The following is an 18,742-nucleotide window of genomic DNA, read 5'->3' on the forward strand; positions in this document are numbered from 1 at the left end:
AAGTGATATTCAGAGTTCGGGGTTGAAATTTTATGAGCAGAAAGATGACATGATAAATAGACACCCATCTAGATACATTATAAAGACACTACAGGGGGCACCTGGGTGGCTCAGTGGGTTAAAGCCTCTGCTTTCAGCTCAGGTCATGATCCCAGGGTCCTGGGATCGAGCCCCACATCAGGCTCTCTGCTCCGCGGAGAGCCTGCTTCCTCCTCTCTCTCCCTGCCTGTCTCTCTTGCCTACTTGTGACCTCTGTCTGTCAAATAAATAAATAAAATCTTAAAATAAATAAATAAAGACACTACAGAACAAATGAAAAGATTTGAATAGTAGCAGAAGGAAAAAGGAGATCCCATAGGAAGGAAAAGACAGCAGTTGTCTTAAACTACAAAGGAAACCAGATGATAGTGTAATAACTTCAAACTGTTGAAAGAAAAGTATTAACTAGTATTAACAGTAAGGATTGTATACTTGAAATCTGGTGAGACTAGACTTAAGTGTTCTCACCAGATGCACACGTAATAACAGTGAGGAACAAATGTTGGAAGAGAGATGAATTTTAGTGTGCTGAGCAGGGGGAAAGCAACCAGGAATGTGAACCACAACTGGAAAATTCGGAGGAGTAGCTCCGGAACAGTGCTGAAACTGGATGGGATTTTGCCTTCTCAAATATTGAGAGAGCAAAGGTTCTGAGACAGGTCTGAAAACGCTGAAGTATTTTTGGGCCATGAACTCTCAAAACTAACCAATGAGAACTCCCTTTCAGGATGAAGTTCCTAGAAACAAATACACATCTGAAAACATACAACTTAAAATGCTTAACTCATCTAAAATCTCAACACATACAACTAATTATAATATGATTACACTTCCTCTGTTGAGGAAGAGATTAGAAAGAGGCAAACATGGCAACGTATAAGAAGATTGAGCAGTGGGCTGCCTGGGTGGCTCAGTGGGTTAAGCCGCTGCCTTCGGCTCGGGTCATGGTCCCAGGGTCCTGGGATTGAGCCCCATGTCGGGCTCTCTGCTCAGTGGGGGGCCTGCTTCCTCCTCTCTGCCTTCTTCTCTGCCTGCTTGTGATCTCTGTCAAATAAATAAATAAATAATCTTTAAAAAAAAGATTGAGCAGCACGAGCTGCTAGTTTGATATAGTGCAAAAATAGTTTTATATAAATAAAATTTAACTCCATAATTGGCCATAAGACAAGTTCAGTATATTATCATGAAGTGGAGTCAAATAGGTCATGATCACTGATCAAATGAAATTAAAAACAGTAATTTAAAAATAAACTTCTAAATTCATGGCTCAAAGAAAAACTTGTAATAAACATTATAAAATTATTTAGAAGTGAACATTAATGAAATGAAATAATGAGAATAAAACTTGTGGGATCCAGAAAATGTTGGCATTTAAAAAAAAAAACTTGCCAAACCGACTTAAAAATTCTAAAATATGCTATTATCAATAAAATAATGAACTGGTAGTGAATTTTGCCACAAAAGAAAACTGTAGGCCCTAATGGTAGTTCAAAAAGTGGATCATCTCAATGTTAAGTAATTCATAGAACAGAATATTCCATAACTCATTTCATGAGGCTAAAAACAAAACAAAGTTACAGATTAATCTCACTCTGAGCACAGATGTAAAAGTTTTTTTTTTTTCTTCAAGATTTTTTACTTCTTTATTTGACAGACAGGGATCACGAGCAGGCAGAGATAGACAGAGAGAGAGTGGAAAGCAGTCTCCCCTTGGAGCAGAGAGCCCGATGTGGGGCTCGATCCCAGGAGCCTGAGATCATGACCATAGCCGAAGGCAGAAGCTTAACCCACCAAGCCACTCAGGTGACCCCAGAGGTAAAAGTCTTAAACAAAATATCAGCAATTAAAGTTCTGGACTGTATTTTTAAAAAATGACCCTTACTTAATGATCAAGTTGGCTTTAGCCCAAGAATGTAAAGATGGCTCAACATTTAAAAATTTTTAAATGTGTAATTCACCACATTACCAGATTAAAGTGAAATAAACACATTTACTTCAAGAGGAAAGTGTTTCAGGGGTGCCTGGGTGACTCAGTGGGTTAAAGCCTCTGCCTTCGGCTCAGGTCATGATCTCAGGGTCCTTGGATGGAGCCCCATGTTGGGCTCTCTGCTCTGCGGGGAGCCTGCTTCCCCTTTTCTCTGCCTGCCTCTTTGCCTACTTGTGATCTCTCTGTGTCAAATAAATAAATAAAATCTAAAAAAAAAAGAAAAAAAAAGAGGAAAGTATTTCATAAATTCTTCTCCTATAATAAAAGCTTAATAAAATAGAAACTTCCTTGCCCTGATAAAGAGTAGCAAAAGCTAGTAAAATTCAATACTGTAGGGCTGTCAGTACTCCCTAAGTAACTACAGATTAAATATGATTCTAGTTAAAAAACAGAAAAAAGAATCTCCTGTTGTTTTTCTTCCCCAAATATTTGACAACTGATTCTAATATGTAATGAAAAAGCGAAAGGCCAAGAACACTCCTTTAAGGGAGGGGAGACTTGCCCTGTAAGCTACAAGACCTTTAATCACGTTACAGCAATTAAAATAACGTGCCACCTTAGCTCTTGGTTAGACAGACTGATCAACGGAATGACAAGGAAAGTCCCCAAATAGATATTTACATGGAAATTTGCCATATGGATAAAGTCCCCGGGAAGAGGATGGATTAGTCAATAAACAGTAGAAAGAAAACTCGTTATCCACACAGTAAAAAAATCACTTCTCACACATACATAATAAATCAATTCCAAATGGACTAAAGACAAATTTGAGATTTTCTGACTTCTAGAGGAGACCATAAGAAATATCTTAAGGCCTAGAGTGCCTGGCTGGCTCAGTTGGTGGAGCATACAACTCCTGATCTCAGAGTTGTAGGTTCCAGACCTATGATGGGTATAGAGATACCTTAAAAATTAAATTCTATTTTTTTTTTAGGATGAGAGAGAGTGAGCAAACATGCATTCACACGAGCAGGGGAAGAACCAGAGGGCATTTTCAAGCAGAATTTGCACTGAGTGCAGAGGTTGATGGAGAGCTCGTGGAGGTCTCACAACCCTGAGATCATGACCTTAAAAAAAAAATCTTAAGACATAAAAATAACTACATTTGAATGCCTTAAAATGAAAAATAGAAATATTAGTATCCTATTATGAAGAACTTAAAGACACCAAGAAGTATTTCATCGAAGAAACAAGAATAACTACTGAAAGCATGAGCAACTTAACTAGGAAAATGCAAATTAAAGCCACAATAAAATGTCATTTTTCACCTACCAGATTGGCAAAAATCAGATCTTCTGGTAGTAAGCACATGATAAACCATATTGTAAACTAGCACACCATTCTGGAAAATAACTGTATTATCTTATAAAACTGTTACAAAGCTAATCAGGCACATACCTTATAACCAACTCTACTTGTAGATATATACTCTAAAGAAATTCTTGTACATCTGTACCAAGAAACTATATGAATGTACATTTAGAATTGTGTGTAAAAGCCAAAAACAAAAATAAGGAAAACTATTACCCAATATAAATTATAAAATGAACTTGTTGAATGGAAAAATCAAGTAACATAAGACTACATAGTGAGGGGCGCCTGGGTGGCTCAGTGGGTTAAGCCTCTGCCTTCGGCTCAGGTTATGATCTCAAGGTCCTGGGATCGAGGCCCAAGTCGGACTCTCTGCTCAGCAGGGAGCCTGCCTCCCCTCTCTATCTCTGTCTGCCTACTTGTGACTTCTCTCTCTGTCAAATAAATAAATAAAATCCTAAAAAATAAAAACACTACATAGTGAGTACAATACTGTTTTGTATCAAGTTCACCAACAAACGTAAATATGTGGGATATATATATATAAAGCAAAGACAAAACAACAACAACAAAAATGATTTAGCACAATAGTTACCTACCTCTGGGGGGAAGGCAAGCTGGGTACTGGAATTTGGAAGAACATGAAGGTATAGTCAATATGATCAAAAATGTTCTAGTTTTTTTTTTTTTAAGATTTTATTTAACTATTAGATCACAAGTAGGCAGAGACGCAGGCAGAGAGAGAGAGGGAAGGCTCCCCTGTGAGCAAGGAGCCTGATGTGGGGCTTGATCCCAGGACCCTGAGCTCATGACCCAAGCCAAAGGCAGAGGTTTAACCCACTGAGCCACCCAGGCACCCAGAAATGTTCTAGTTCTTAATTAGGGAGGGAGTACATAGATGCTTATTATTACTTCTATAGTGCATCTTTTTTTTTTTTTTTAAAAGATTTTATTTATTTATTTGACAGAGAGAGAGATCACAAGTAGGCAGAGAGGCAGGCAGAGAGAGAGAGAAGGAAGCAGGCTCCCCACTGAGCAGAGAGCCCGATGTGGGGCTCGATCCCAAGACCCCGAGACCATGACCCGAGCCGAAAGCGGAGGCTTTAACCCACTAAGCCACCCAGGTGCCCCTAGTGCATCTATTTTTAATCTATGAATCATACATTACACAAAGAACTATAGTGACTAGTGGTTACCAGAGGTTGGGTGTGGGAGGTGGACAAAGTGGGTGAAGGTGGTGAAAAGGCACAGACTTCCAGTTATAAAATGAGTTCTGGGGCTATAATTACAGTATGGTAACTGTGGTAATAATGCTGTTTTTATATTTGAAAGTTGCTAATAAGAGAGATCTTGGAAGTTCCCACCTTAAGAAAAAATTTTAACTGTATTGTGATGAATCTTAACTAGGTTGTGTTCTTTCATAAAGTATACATATATTGAATCATTATAGTGTACACCTAAAACTAATGTTATATGTCAATTACATCTCAAAAAATAGTGACCAGTGGGGTGCCTGGGTGGCTCAGTGGGTTAAGCCTCTGCCTTTGGCTCAGGTCATGATCCCAGGATCCTGGGATTGAGCCCTACATCGGGCTCTCTGCTCAGCAGGGAGCCTGCTTCCCACTCTCTCTCTGCCTACTTGTGATCTCCGTCTTTCAAATAAATGATTAAATTTAAAAATCTTTAAAAAAGCAAAAAAAAGTGACCAGAAATACTTTTATATTGCCAAGGCAATATGAAAAAGGAAATCAACTTCCCATAAATGTATGTACACTACCTTGTAAAAGCAGATGGTTAGGTGAAACAGTGGGATTTTTTTTTGTTCACAAAGAATACTGGTCATAACCACTTCATTAGTTATGGATCTTGGACAAGTCATTTAATGTCTTTGAATCTATTTTTTAACTGTAAAATACAGAATTATTGTAAAGATCAAAATTCTGTAAAGTGGTACAAACTGCACATTTAAAAAAAATTTAGTTATTAATTCTCCCCTTGACTATTACCCAAATTTAAGAAACCCCTTATAGGTGCACCTGGGTGGCTCAATCAGTTAAGTGTCCAGCTCTTGATTTCAACTCAGGTCATGAACACGGAGCTCTGGTTAAAGACCCAGGTCAGGCTCCACGCTCAGCAGGGAGCCTGCTCAAGGATTTCCTCTCCCTCTCACTCTGCTCCTCCCCACCTCACATGCGTGCTCCTTCTCTAAAATAAATCAACCTTTTAAAAAAAGGAAAAAGAAGGGACACCTGGTGGCTCAGTTGGTTGACCGTCTGCCTTCAGCTCCGGTCATAATTCCGGAGTCCTCATCTGCTCAGTGTGGAGTCTGCTTCTCCCTCTGGCCCTCACCCCACTCGTGTGCTCTCTCTCATGCTATCAAATAAATAAGTAAAATTTTAGGAAGGAAGGAAGGAAGGGAGGAAGGAAGAGGGAGGGAGATGGAGGGAGGGAAGGAAACAAAGAGAAAGAAGGAAAGGAAAAGGGAAAGGAAAGTAAAGAAAAAAGAAAAAGGAGAAGAGAAGCCCCTCATATTCTAAAGAGTTTGTTCAGGTGGGCTGAACCTAGCCTCAACCATTAATATAATGGAAGAGTAAGTGAAACAATAAAAACCAGGAGAATTTTTGCATCAATTCATGTTTCCCCTCAAAGAAGCTGTATACTTCCTTCACTAAAATTACTATTGTTCTGGGGGCGCCTGGGTGGCTCAGTGGGTTAAGCCGCTGCCTTCGGCTCAGGTCATGATCTCAGGGTCCTGGAATCGAGTCCCGCATCGGGCTCTCTGCTCAGCAGGGAGCCTGCTTCCTCCTCTCTCTCTGCCTCTCTGCCTACTTGTCATCTCTCTCTCTGTCAAATAAATAAATAAAATCTTTAAAAAAAATTACTATTGTTCTGGAGCGTCTGGGTGGCTTAGTTGGTTAAGCCTTCCTTTCAGGTCATGATCCCAGGGTCCTAGGGCACCCTGCTGCCTGCTCAGCAGGGAGTCTTCTCCCTCTTCTTCCCCGCTTGTGCTCTCTCTCTTACACACACTCTCACACACACATGCTCACTTCTCTCTCAAATAAATAAATAAAAACTAAAAAAAAAAAGTTACTATCGCTCGGGGTGATTTTAGAAATCTTCCACTGGAATGGTCTGTTAGTGAAAAAATTTCCCAGTGAAGGAAAACCTTAATTTTTTGAGGGTAGATGTCCCCTGTTGTAACACAAAATATTTTTAATCAAGCTTGATGAATAAAGTATACATGCCCATAATCAAGATTCTGGTCAAAATTAACATGACTGGGGCACCTGGTTGGCTCAGCAGGTAGAGCATACAACTCTTGATCTCAGGGTTGTAAGCTCAAGCCCCACACTGGGTATAGAGATTACTTAAAAATAAAATCTTTAAAAAAATTGCATGTGACTAAAATGAGTGACAAGACTAATTCTCTCTCTTTTTTTTTTTTTTTTTTTTAAAGATCTTATTTATTTGACAGACAGAGATCACAAGTAGGCAGAGAGAGAGAGGAGGAAGCAGGCTCCCCGCTGAGCAGAGAGCCCGATGTGGGGCTCGATGTGGGGCTCGATCTCAGGACCCTGAGACCACGACCCGAGCCGAAGGCAGAGGCTTAACCCACTGAGCCACCCAGGCGCCCCAAGACTAATTCTCTTGAATGCCTTACAAATGGACTCTTCTGGCCATTTTCAGAAAAATGTTTAACATTGGCAACATAATTATAAAAGGGGGAAAAAAAACACTTATTTGGAAGAACAACATTCATCCTAATGCATCAAGAATCTCATTTCTATACAAGTCCGCAGCTGTTGAAGAGACTATTGCTTTAATCAGTTACTAAGATTAGTGAAAGTACTTACATTAGTTGCCTATATCCTTTATGTTTTAATTATTATTATTTTAATTAGGCTCCATGCCCAGCATGGAGCCCAGTGCGGGCATTGAACTCAAGACCCTCAGATGGAGACTTACGCTGAGATCAAGAGTTCGATGCTTAACTCACTGAGCATCGCCCCTAAATAATCCTTTCTATGAGAAAAAAAAATATTACAGTCAACTTACTAAATCAGTTTCAGGGATGGAGAATAAGCAATTATATAGTTTTGATAGGATTCTGTAAAAGCATCAAAAATGAGAAGCTGCATAGACCTTACAGAAGTTGCTATTCATAATAGATACATGTAGTATATAAATAAACTTTTAAAAATTATTTATTTATCAGGGAAACTGATGGAGGACTCGATCCCAGGACTCTGGGATTATGACCTAAACCAAAGGCAGATGCTTAACCAACTTAACCAGGCGCCCTAGTACATTGTGAATCAATAAACAGTACTGGTGTGAATCCAAGTACTGTAATCACAGCCCTTAGCAGTATATATGGTAATTTATTATTTTGATTTGTTGGGAGTATTACTACACAAATTTATATTTATATACAGTTTTAAGAAAATATTTTAGAGAAGTTTTATTGCAACTTTTAATTCCACATAAAGAAGAGAAAGAGCAAATGACACCCCAACAATTTCTTCATAGTCTGATATAAAAAAACACAGAAAACATTCTTAACTGATAAGGTATGTATTGGATTCTAAATGCATTCTCTATCATGTAAGAAATGGAGAAAAAAGTAACAAAGAAAATTCTTAAGTTTACCATTTGCAAAAGGAGTTTATATAATTTCAACAATCTCTTATCTAGGCATTTAACAGCATTATAAATTCAAAATGTGTGTGGGAATTAAGAGAATACATATATTCCTTAGACGGAATACAAAGTTTATTCAAACATTTAAAATAATTTAAAATAATCAGTTACATAGAGTACAGTGAAATTAACCAAAACCAATATTAGGTGATTTTTTTAAAAGTGGCAACACAATCAATATAGGAAAGCAGTGGCTTTAATAACTTTATGGGAGAATCACACAAAAGCACCTACAATACTTTTTGAAGAAATAATAATACGGAAATTTTCACTTTTTCTTTTTCTCCCATCTGTCATTTCAAAATTTTATATCACTTTTTGCTTTTCTTACTAACATCTGAGGTTAAAATGAAAGGCCTCACAATTAAGTAGCCATATTCTTTTAATAATGTCATCTCTTTATTCCCATGAATTTAATAATCTTTCAATTGCATTGATTCCTTCAGCCTGATTCTCATTTTATATGAATGTTTTTAATAAATTATGAATATTGGTTCCACTATTTATCTTTTCATAACCATTGTGAGGTCCTTCCAAACTCTGCTTCTAATGATATAACAGACAGCCAACATGTTTTCTTCACTTCACTTTACTTCCCTTATGAGTAGTTCCTATTTTATAGGTAGCTAGGGTATGTTAGTATGTTAGATGACTACGGTATGGTAAAAACCAGAAATAGAAATTTAACACCTTAAAAAAAAAGAAATTTAATACCTATATGTTCCCAAATTCTGCAGACATGAAAGGCAGAAATATGTTAAAGAAAAAAACCATTTTAAATAATCTTAGAAATAAGACCATGATCTTCTCTTCCACAAAATAAATATAACAAACCTACTAATAACCATAGCCAGACAAGCAGTATAACACAAGAGTTCCATCAGACATACGAAAGAGACAGCTGAAGCCAGGTGCTGACATTTATGCTCCACACCCAGCTAACGGTAACCAGTCCAGTGAGTGCTAGAGAGTTCAATGTTTTGAGGAATGACTGAAATATGGTTATAGCTGTACAAAAGAACACTGATTTAGATCCAGCAAAGACTTATGACCTTGCCAATAGGCTGCTGACAGCAGAAAGTGGCATAATTTGGGAACTTTTAAATCTGCTTCATGGAAGACCTTTATCTGTTAGCCTGAGATCCTCTTATAATTTGTTTTTTCTTTTTTTGGTCTAATAAACTCAGTAGACACTGGCTTTTGTAATGTGGCTTTCTACTCTACTATGCTGACAAGCCCAGGCTACCTTTTAACGAGGACCATCAGAGTTAATAGGCAATCAACTTCAGAGCTGGCTGGATGGGTTCCTCAATAGCCCAGCTACCTTGTGAACCAGCAATGAACTAAACTAAATTGGGAGGCATGATGATAGGAAAATGCAAAGAAGCCTGGAAGAGAGGTACCAAAGTGCATTCCAAATACAAAACAGAGTATTTTAATATTCTTCATAAATATTCACACAAATATTTACATATAATGAATAGACCATTTTATTATATTGGCTAAAACCACAAAGAGCTGTTAAATCAGTAGGTTTATCAATATTCTGAATTCAAATTAATGCACAGAAATATTTTCAATTGAAGCTCAATAAATATACTGAAGGTGATTAAACAGAAAAAACAGTAAATTCCAATCTTGCTGTTTTTAGTAATAATATCTTTTATTGGTAATAATAGATGTGAACTAATCAGTAAACCATAATCTATAAAGAATTTTTGTAAAAATGCATTCATTTTATAATAAATACATCCAAATTCCAGTTTTTTTTTTTTTTAAACCTAGATGGCGGAAAAGAGCAAAATGGAAAGGTAATAATCCTAGGCTCAAAACCAAATGATTAAATCAAATAAGAGACATATTTTCAGATTCCTCTCAGGGAGTCATGTAAGCGACACCATTTCTTCTCAAGGTTTCTCAAGGGGGCACCAGAATAATATCAACTCTAAAGCCTTCTCCTGTAATATTTCTTCTGGTTCAATTTTTGCTAATATGAAACAAGTCCTTTTTGCATGAGATGAAAAAATACAAGTATAGATTTATTCAGATGGAATTAGTTCAGGTAGGTATTTGGTACCCTAAATAATTCAAACTGTAATTAAGGGCTTCTTACAGCAGAAGCCCATAAAGCTTCTGAAAATTCAGCCAAGTGACACTGAAAAAGAGTAAACATTTTTTCTACTTCTATAAATATCCAAGAAATTGAAAAATCGACATCTAGAAAAAAAGCAAGGCATAAATTCATCAGCACGAAGTAGAAATGATCTTCAAAAGGATCAGGTCTTTTATGTGTCCTGATATACTTGTGTTGAAGACCAGGTTCTAATCTCTCCTCTAGGAGAAGTCCACTGCCTACAGTTAACACTGTTAGGCAAAAGAGAAGGTAAGACTCAGGTACATTTTTGCTTTATCCAAGTGTCTTTAAAGAGGGATTTCAAGGTTCTGGGACTACTTTAAAAATTTTTCAGAGGACGTATGGTTTCAGGTTAAATTGTTTTTCTTCCCTACCCCATTATTTGCTAAAGTGGAAAGTATCAAATTTACTTTTATTACAATAGATCTTCAGCTACCATTCCAAATGTTGCACTTAGTCACAATACAACAGTTTTCATTTAAAATAAGACTCCAGCAGTAGTGAAAACTGTTCAAAGGTGGTCATACAAAATCCTGGTTGTCCTTCTTGCATATCAATTATGGCTAAATTGTTGGTGGCCGGAACTCAAATCACATACAATCAACCACATTATTGGATCCATGACCTACATCTCGAATTTGGCTGGTTAAACAGGCACACACAGCTACGCCTGCTCCAGCTCTGCAGTGAGACACAGATCCAACCAGCTCCCACCTGAAAAGACAGAAGACAAAAAGTGTGTTATCATAAAACAAAGCACGATTTACTTTACTCAAAATACCAACAGCCATAGCTAAAAACTCCCTATTATTGGGACTGAAAGACTGCAAGTTTCCTCAGGGAGATAAGATATCCCTAATGTTTTATATTAATAGCTATATCTAGTAGTATTTTAGCACTCTGGAATAATCTGTTACTGGAAGATCCCATTAAAGCATACAGGAAACATGAAAATTACCTATTCAGCACTGGATCAAATGCTTCCACTGTATTTAAGTACGCATTGCCGTTATGCCCACCAACTGCAAAGATTTTGCCCATCACTGTTGCAATCCCCACTCCACCCCTGGGAGTGGTAAGTGCTGCTACATAATCCCATTTGTTGTTCCGAGGATCATACCGCTCAACTGAACTCAGAGGAGAATTATCATCAAAACCACCTATATATATAAGAAAGAAGATTTTAAAAAATAGTACGTCACAGAAATTAACTATTAAACCTCAATCCAATAGCTTTTACAACCCAATCCTTTAAAAACATTTTAGAAAAGAGAAAATCAGGGAAAAAATTCACCCCACAACTCCTATTAGACATTTTTCTACAATTCAAGATAACTTAGTATTTTACCTCAATACTAAGATTAAAAATCTTAAAATAGAAAAAACTTAAGTCCCCATATCTAAGCAGATAATTCTGGAGAAGAACCCCACAAACATTCATAATTTGTCCTTCACTTCCTAGAGGGATCTAAGACAGTACTGAGATTCCTTCTCTGTGTGTACGTTGTGTATTATATTTTTAAATAGTAAGAGGGCCTGAGAAGAGACTAAAATACCACTGAAATCATTTGACTCAAAAGTTTTCCAACTGCTTCTCCTAATACTGTAATGGTCATCACAATTAGAGATGGATATGACTGAATTCTCACCAATTTTTGCCAAAACTACATCTTCATGCTACATAATCTAGATGATGACAGTTCTCTCTATACATCATTCTAACAATGCTACTTAATATATTCCCGAGGGTTACAGAGACTATTATTTGGACAGTGTTCTTTCCCTTAAAAATAAATGTGCCTCTTTTTAGACTCCATCTCAGTCTACGTGAGTAATAACTTTCTTTAGCAACTAAATCTATTTTCCTGAGGACAGGAAGTGTTGCTATTATGATCAGTCTATTCAGAAACAAGGTCAGTAAAAAAACAAAAAGAACAAAAAAAAAAAAACACAACAGTTAACTTCTCTAATGGGTTTAATTAAATCAATTTAATTGAACTAAAATTCACCAATTTTATGTGTATAATTCAATAAATATCAACAAATGTGTATGGTAGTATCCTCACCACAAAACACATTTTCATTATAATAAAGGGTTTAGTTCTCCTAAATAGGGAGCTGTGAGACATAACAACTGTGTATTGCAAGAACTGTGATTTCTCATAGACCAAGTTCAAATTCCAGCTTTGTCACTGGTTTAGAAGGCATGTGACGATAAGGTAATTTATTCAGGCTGAATCTTTGCTACCTCACAGAGCTGTAAGGATCAGACAAGATCTAAAGGTAAATTATGTTATTTCTTTTAATACACATAAGCACTGGAATATTCAGCATTAATTCTATTACTTGCAGATATTTCAATGCTAATAACATCCTACACTCTCTTATCAAGAACTGTAAGTTATGTAATACTAAACAGTTTACATCAACCTTAGTGTGACATATGCTAGTTACAACCTCTCTGAACAATTTCTTTCTCTGTAAAGGAGGGAATTACTAATCACAATATTGCCACCCATTTTACAGGGTAACTACAAAGTACCAGATGCAGTTTGAGATGCTTCATGTATATTGTCTCTATTAGAATAATTCTCTCAAAGATAATTCTCATAGTTCTCATTAATAATTCTCATCATTATTCCCATCTCATAGTTCTTTAAAACCTTGCTACTGAAAGTGTGCTGAATGGACCAGAAGCAGCACTGATTATCACTTGGGAGCCTTAGAAATACAGAATCTGGGCTCCTCCCCTGAGTTTAACAGTATCTTCGGAATATTCATATGCATATTAAAGGTTGAGAAAGCACTGCCTATGGTTCCTTCCAATTCTGCAATTCAGTAAGTAAAAAGCAAGGTAGAGATACCAACGGCCATTATGCATATGAAATATCCATTGCTTTGCTTAAAGGAGTCAACATAATTCCCGTGAAATGAAGATGAGAAACAAATTTTTTAAATCTTTAAAGATTTTAGCAAAGCACGTTTGTGTCTTTACATTAAAAAATACATATCTTATTTAAATATAATCCTCTACTTTAGATATATTTGCAACTCCTAGTAAAAATATGAAGGTACAAATTTTAAATGTGAAAGATGAAGGTGTAAACAAAAAACATGAAGGTGAACCTTAGTACTTCGAAAGCAAATCTTAGGACTATTCCATTTGAGCGTAAATCCAGTATAATGTGTGTTGTCTTTGACACTATCATTGTATATACTGCAACAAATTAAGCTAAATAAACTAAAACAAATACCATCCACTCACCAACAACGTACAAGCAACCATGGAGCTCACTAACTCCATTGCCTGCTCTTCGTTGACCCATTTCTTTAACTTCTATCCATTTATCCAGATGTGGATCATACCTCTCCACACTAGATAAAGAAGCTACTCCATCATTGCCACCTACTGCATAAACATGGTTCTAAATGAGGAAAGAATAAAAACATGTGACATTAGACTTTTAATTGAATTATATGTGGTCCTATCAGTAGACCAGAATGTGTAAGAAAGCAGTGTTTCATGAGATAATATGGTATACAATCATTATCTGCAACCTGGAGATAGGACTATAGCAGACCTTTATTAGGGCTGTCATACAATGTAATCCAGGAGCAAACTGCCACATAACTTACTATAAGAGCCACAGAGCCAACTCCTCCACGAGGGCTATTCATTGGTGCCACTGTACTCCACTGATCAGATTCTATGTCATATCTTTCCACATCATTGAAGCAAGTGTTGTCATCTAACCCACCAATTGCATAAATTGGACCTCCCAAGGAGGCCAAGGCAATTCCTCGCCTGCAAAGACAATAAAACATACTTTAGCATCTGGTTTTGTTTCCAGAAAAAAGGTAGTAAAAATATGCTAAAGGAAGTCATTTACTTTGTTAACTTCAATGAGGGGTTTTTCCCATTATTTTTAGATTTATCAGAGCTTCTGAATAGGTGGCTACAAGGTTGCCAAATTGTGTGACTGTATGTGAACAGTGCCCTCTGGAGTTTTATAACACACAGTCTACACAGGTTACTTTAAACTCAAATGAAATAAAGTGAAACCCAACAAAATAATATAAATGGAGTTCAAAACATTCAACAGTAAAATATCGCCTAATGAGAGATTAATGAATTGGTAGAAATGTTTTGCTGTAGAGGTCAGAAGTCAATCTCATTTCTAAATTCAAGTCATTGCTGAGCACGTTTTTTGATGCAGGGTTTCATGGTACCACACAAAAGAACATCAATTTTTATATTACAAGCTTTACATCACATTGCTTTACTTCTGAAGGGCATGTATTTTTCTTCTTGGAAAGAGGGAGACTTAGCCCTCTTAAACGCTAATTCACTGTAATGGTGATCAGAAAAAAATTATATCAATTTCTTTAAAAACACAGCAATAAAAATTAAACTATTCTAAAACTATAAACTGCCATTAACTTGGTATGTACTTTGGACAGTGTACTTTATAAACGTCTACCATGCTTCTTCATCTGTAACCCATTTGTGATGCAGAGATAATATAGGTAAAGCACTTAGAACAGTGACTGGCCCATATTTAGAGCTATGTATTAGCTAAATTCCTGGAGAGTGCAGCTGGTCAACCGAGAGTCTAAGTTTACCAAAGAGAATCCTAGGGAGGATTCTTAAGGGTAATGTTTTACTCATTTTCAATCCCCCTAATTTCTTTTCTCTTGAGTATAGAGCAATGGCTTATAAAATACTGTGGCTATAAAAATTTGCAGGTGTGTGAACATGTGTGTGCACCCTAGAACATACAGGTGTTCTATAATGACAGATGTGTACCTAGTAAATGTCCCTCCCTCTCCCTCCCCATTACCAAACCAAAATAACTAATAATGTTATTTCCTACTCCTCAAAACCATCTTGATTTTCATGAAATCACACATTTGAATTTCCCCCTAAATCTCTGGCTGGTGCTATTCTGTTTCCTTTATCAGTGACTTCCTCTCTACCCCATCATTAAATTATGAAGTTGCCTAAGGCCTCTTAGCAATTTTACGCTCTCTCCCAAGGCAACCTCATTCTTTCCATGGATTTATGATAACTCAAATGTATATTTCCAGACATATATCCAACTTCTACCTTAAATCTGTCATGCTAACTCTTCAATGTTACTTTTTTGCAATTAAGAGAGGTGCGGGGGGCAGGAGGGAGAAACAGAGGATGAGGGAGAGAGAATATTAAGCAAGCTCCCTCTTGACCCTGAGATCACGACCTGAGCTGAAATCAAGAGTCAAATGCTTAACCAACTGAGTCAGCAAGGCACCCCTCTTCAACCTTAACTTTAAGCTGAAACTCATGCCTACTTCCCTGTGATAAGCAAATTTTAAGATGTAGCCCCCCACCCCCAGTATATTCACCCTCTAGTTTTACTCCCATGATTTTATTACATTATATGGCAAAAAGGAGATTACTTGAACGGTCCTAATCTAATTACACAAGCCCTATTAGAGAGGTTTCTCCAGCTCATAGTAGAGACAACTCAAAGAATGAGATGGATTCTGCATCCCACTGCTTGTCTAAAGACAGAGAGGAGCACCTGGAAAGGACCTGAAAGTGGCTTCTAGGAATTGAGAGTGACACCTGGCAACAGCCAGTAAAAATAAAAATTTAGTCCCACAATCTCAAGGAACAGAGTTCTATCAATAACCCAAATGATCTTGAAAGTAGATTCTTCCCCAGAGCCTCCAGATAACAGCTTAGCCCACCATACACCTTGATTTTGGCCTTGTAAGACCCTAAATGGAAAACTCAGTCAAACCTGCCAAACTTCTTACCAATGGAACTGTGAGCTTTAATAAACGGGTACTGTTTTAAGCTGCTAAGTGTGGGGTAAATAGTTTCACAGCAATAGAAAATGAATACACCCACCACAAGGGAAACAAAAATTTCATCCTGTTACCTCTTTTTTCCTAACACAGAAAATTGTACCGCTACCCATATCCAACTACTTAAGCCAAAAACTGAAGGATCATCCTTGCTTCTTGCTCTTTTCACCTTCCACATCTAATTATCATAAAATCTTGATTGTATACTTCCAAATTATCCCTCAAATATGTCCTTTGTATCCCATTTTTTCCTATTTTAGTCCAAGCCACCATTATTTCTTGACTAAAATATTACAATAACCCTCTTGGTCTCCCAAACTGTTTTCACTCTGGTCCTCCTCAAATCCTTTTTCCATTTCAATCCCCTGCTATTAAAAAGTATATGTGTGTGTGTGTGTGTGTGTGTGTGTGTGTGTGAGAGAGAGAGAGAGAGAGAGAGAGAGGAAGCTCACCAGATAAAATAAACTCTTGGCAAACATGAAAGACCCTCACCCTTTTGTATTTTTTTTTAAGTTTTTATTTATTTATTTGACACAGAGAGAGAGAGCACAAGCAGGAGGAGAGGCAGGTAGAGAGAGAGGGAGAAGCAGTCTCCCTGCGGAGCAAGGAGCCTGATGCGAGACTTGATCTTATGGCCCTGGCTGGGATCAAGACCTGAACTGAAGGCAGCCACTTAATCAACTGAGCCACCCAGGTGTCCCTCAACCTTTCCTAATATTTCAGCCTTATTTTTCACACCATTCACCTTACTGGACTTCCTTTATATTCTCTGTTCATGTTGACCTCCAGATTTTCAGACTTCATTTCTTTTCACCCATCACCCTTCTACCCATCAACACTTACCTAGGATAAATTCTTCTATTCCTTCAGATCTTAATTTAAATGGAACTTCCTTAAGATTTTCCCCATTCTCAAGCAACCTTTACCACCCTACATTTAGAATTATTGCCCTTGGGGCACATGGGTGGCTTAGTCGATTAAGCATCTGCTTCAGCTTAGGTCATGATCTCAGGGCCTTAGGATTGAGCCCCACATCAGGCTCCCTGCTCAGCAGGAGTCTGCTTCTCCCTCTCCCTCCTGTGCTCATGCTTGCTTGCTCTCTCAAATAAATAAAGTCTTTAAAAAAAGAAAAAAAAAAAAGATCTACAGAAGTAAACCCATGAGATCATGACCTGAGTTGAAATCAAGAATCAGACACTTAACTAACTGAGCCATCCAGGAGCCCCTGTTGCATTTCTATACCCTAATAATGAAGCACCAGAAAGAGAAATTAAGAGAACAATCTTGTTTACAACTGCACCAAAAAGAATAAAATACCTAGGAACAAACCTAACCAGAGGTGAAAAACCTATACTCTGAAAACTATAAAACAATGTTGAAAGAAATTTAAGACAACAAAAATGGAACGATATTCCATGTTCATGGGTAAAAACAAATTGTTAAAATGTCTACCCTACTCAAAGCAATTTACAGATTTAATGCACTCTGTATCAAAATAGCAACAGCATTTTTCACAGAACTAGAACAAATAATCCTAAAATTTGTATGGAACCATGAAAGACCCTGAATAGCTAAGGCAATCTTGAAAAAGAAAACTGGAGGTATCACAATTCCACACCACAAGTTATATTACAAATATGTAGTAATCAGAACAGTATGGTACTGGCATAAAAAGAGAAATATAGGTCACTGGAACAGAGTAGAGAGCCCAGAAATAAACTCACAACGATATGGTCAATTAATCTCTGTCAAAGGAGGAAAGAGTATGCAATTGAAAAAAACAGTCTTGTCTATAAATGGTGTTGGGAAAACCTGACAGTAGCATGCAAAATAGTGAGACTGGCCCGCTCTCTTTCACCATACACAAAAATAAATTCAAAGTGGATTAAGAGTTTATATGTGAGACCTGAAACCATAAAAATCCTAGAAGAAAGCAAAGGCAATATTTTCTGACACTAATCATAGCAACATCTTTCTAGATATGTCTCCTAAGGCAAGAGAAACAAAGGAAAAATAAACTATAGGGACTACACCAAAATAAAAAGCTTCTGCACAGCAAAGGAGACAATAAACAAAACTCAAAGGCAACCTATTGAATGAGAAGATGTTTACAAATGACTTACCAATAAAGAGCTGGTATACAAAATCTATAAAGAACTTATCAAACTCAACACCCCAAACCCAAACAATGGGAGCAAGACATGAGCAGACATTTTTCCAAAGAAGACATCCAGATGGCTAACAGATAAAAAGATGCTCAACGTCACTTATTATCAGGGAAATGCCAATGAAAACCACAATGAGATACTATCTCATACCTCTCAGAATTGCTAAAATCAAAAACACAAGAAACAACACTATCAGCAAAGATGTGGAGAAAAAGGAACCCTTTGTGCGTTGTTGGTGGGAATGCAAACTCGTGCAGCTACTGTGGAACGCAGTATGGAAGTTCCTCAAAAAATTAAAAATAGAACTACCCTAAGATCCACTACTGGGTATTCACCCAAAGAATATGAAAACACTAATTCAAAGGGATATATGCATCCCAATGTTCATTACAACATTATTTACAATAGTCAAACTATGGAAGCATCCCGGGAATCCATCGATAGATAAATGGATAAAGAAAATGTGGTTGGGGCGCCTGGGTGGCTCAGTGGGTTAAGCCGCTGCCTTCGGCTCAGGTCATGATCTCAGGGTCCTGGGATCGAGTCCCG

General features: G+C 37.2%; 1 protein-coding gene across 8 annotated transcripts in view; it reads right to left on the bottom strand.

The window, feature by feature from the left end:
- Nucleotides 1–8,327: 8,327 nt before the first annotated feature.
- Nucleotides 8,328–18,742, bottom strand: part of KLHL8 (kelch like family member 8) — a 57,781-nt gene continuing 47,366 nt past the window's right edge. For all 8 annotated transcript variants that reach the window (XM_059375525.1, XM_059375560.1, XM_059375577.1 and 5 more), the window contains 4 exons: nucleotides 13,809–13,977; nucleotides 13,438–13,597; nucleotides 11,131–11,332; nucleotides 8,328–10,886 (listed from right to left, as the gene is read on the bottom strand). In XM_059375525.1, the coding sequence (XP_059231508.1) occupies nucleotides 10,763–10,886; nucleotides 11,131–11,332; nucleotides 13,438–13,597; nucleotides 13,809–13,977 (655 nt within the window). In that variant the 3' untranslated portion in view covers nucleotides 8,328–10,762. The remainder of the gene's footprint in view (nucleotides 10,887–11,130; nucleotides 11,333–13,437; nucleotides 13,598–13,808; nucleotides 13,978–18,742) is intronic.

The sequence above is a fragment of the Mustela nigripes genome, chromosome 1 (assembly GCF_022355385.1).
Source record: "Mustela nigripes isolate SB6536 chromosome 1, MUSNIG.SB6536, whole genome shotgun sequence".
Classification (NCBI taxonomy): domain Eukaryota; kingdom Metazoa; phylum Chordata; class Mammalia; order Carnivora; family Mustelidae; genus Mustela; species Mustela nigripes.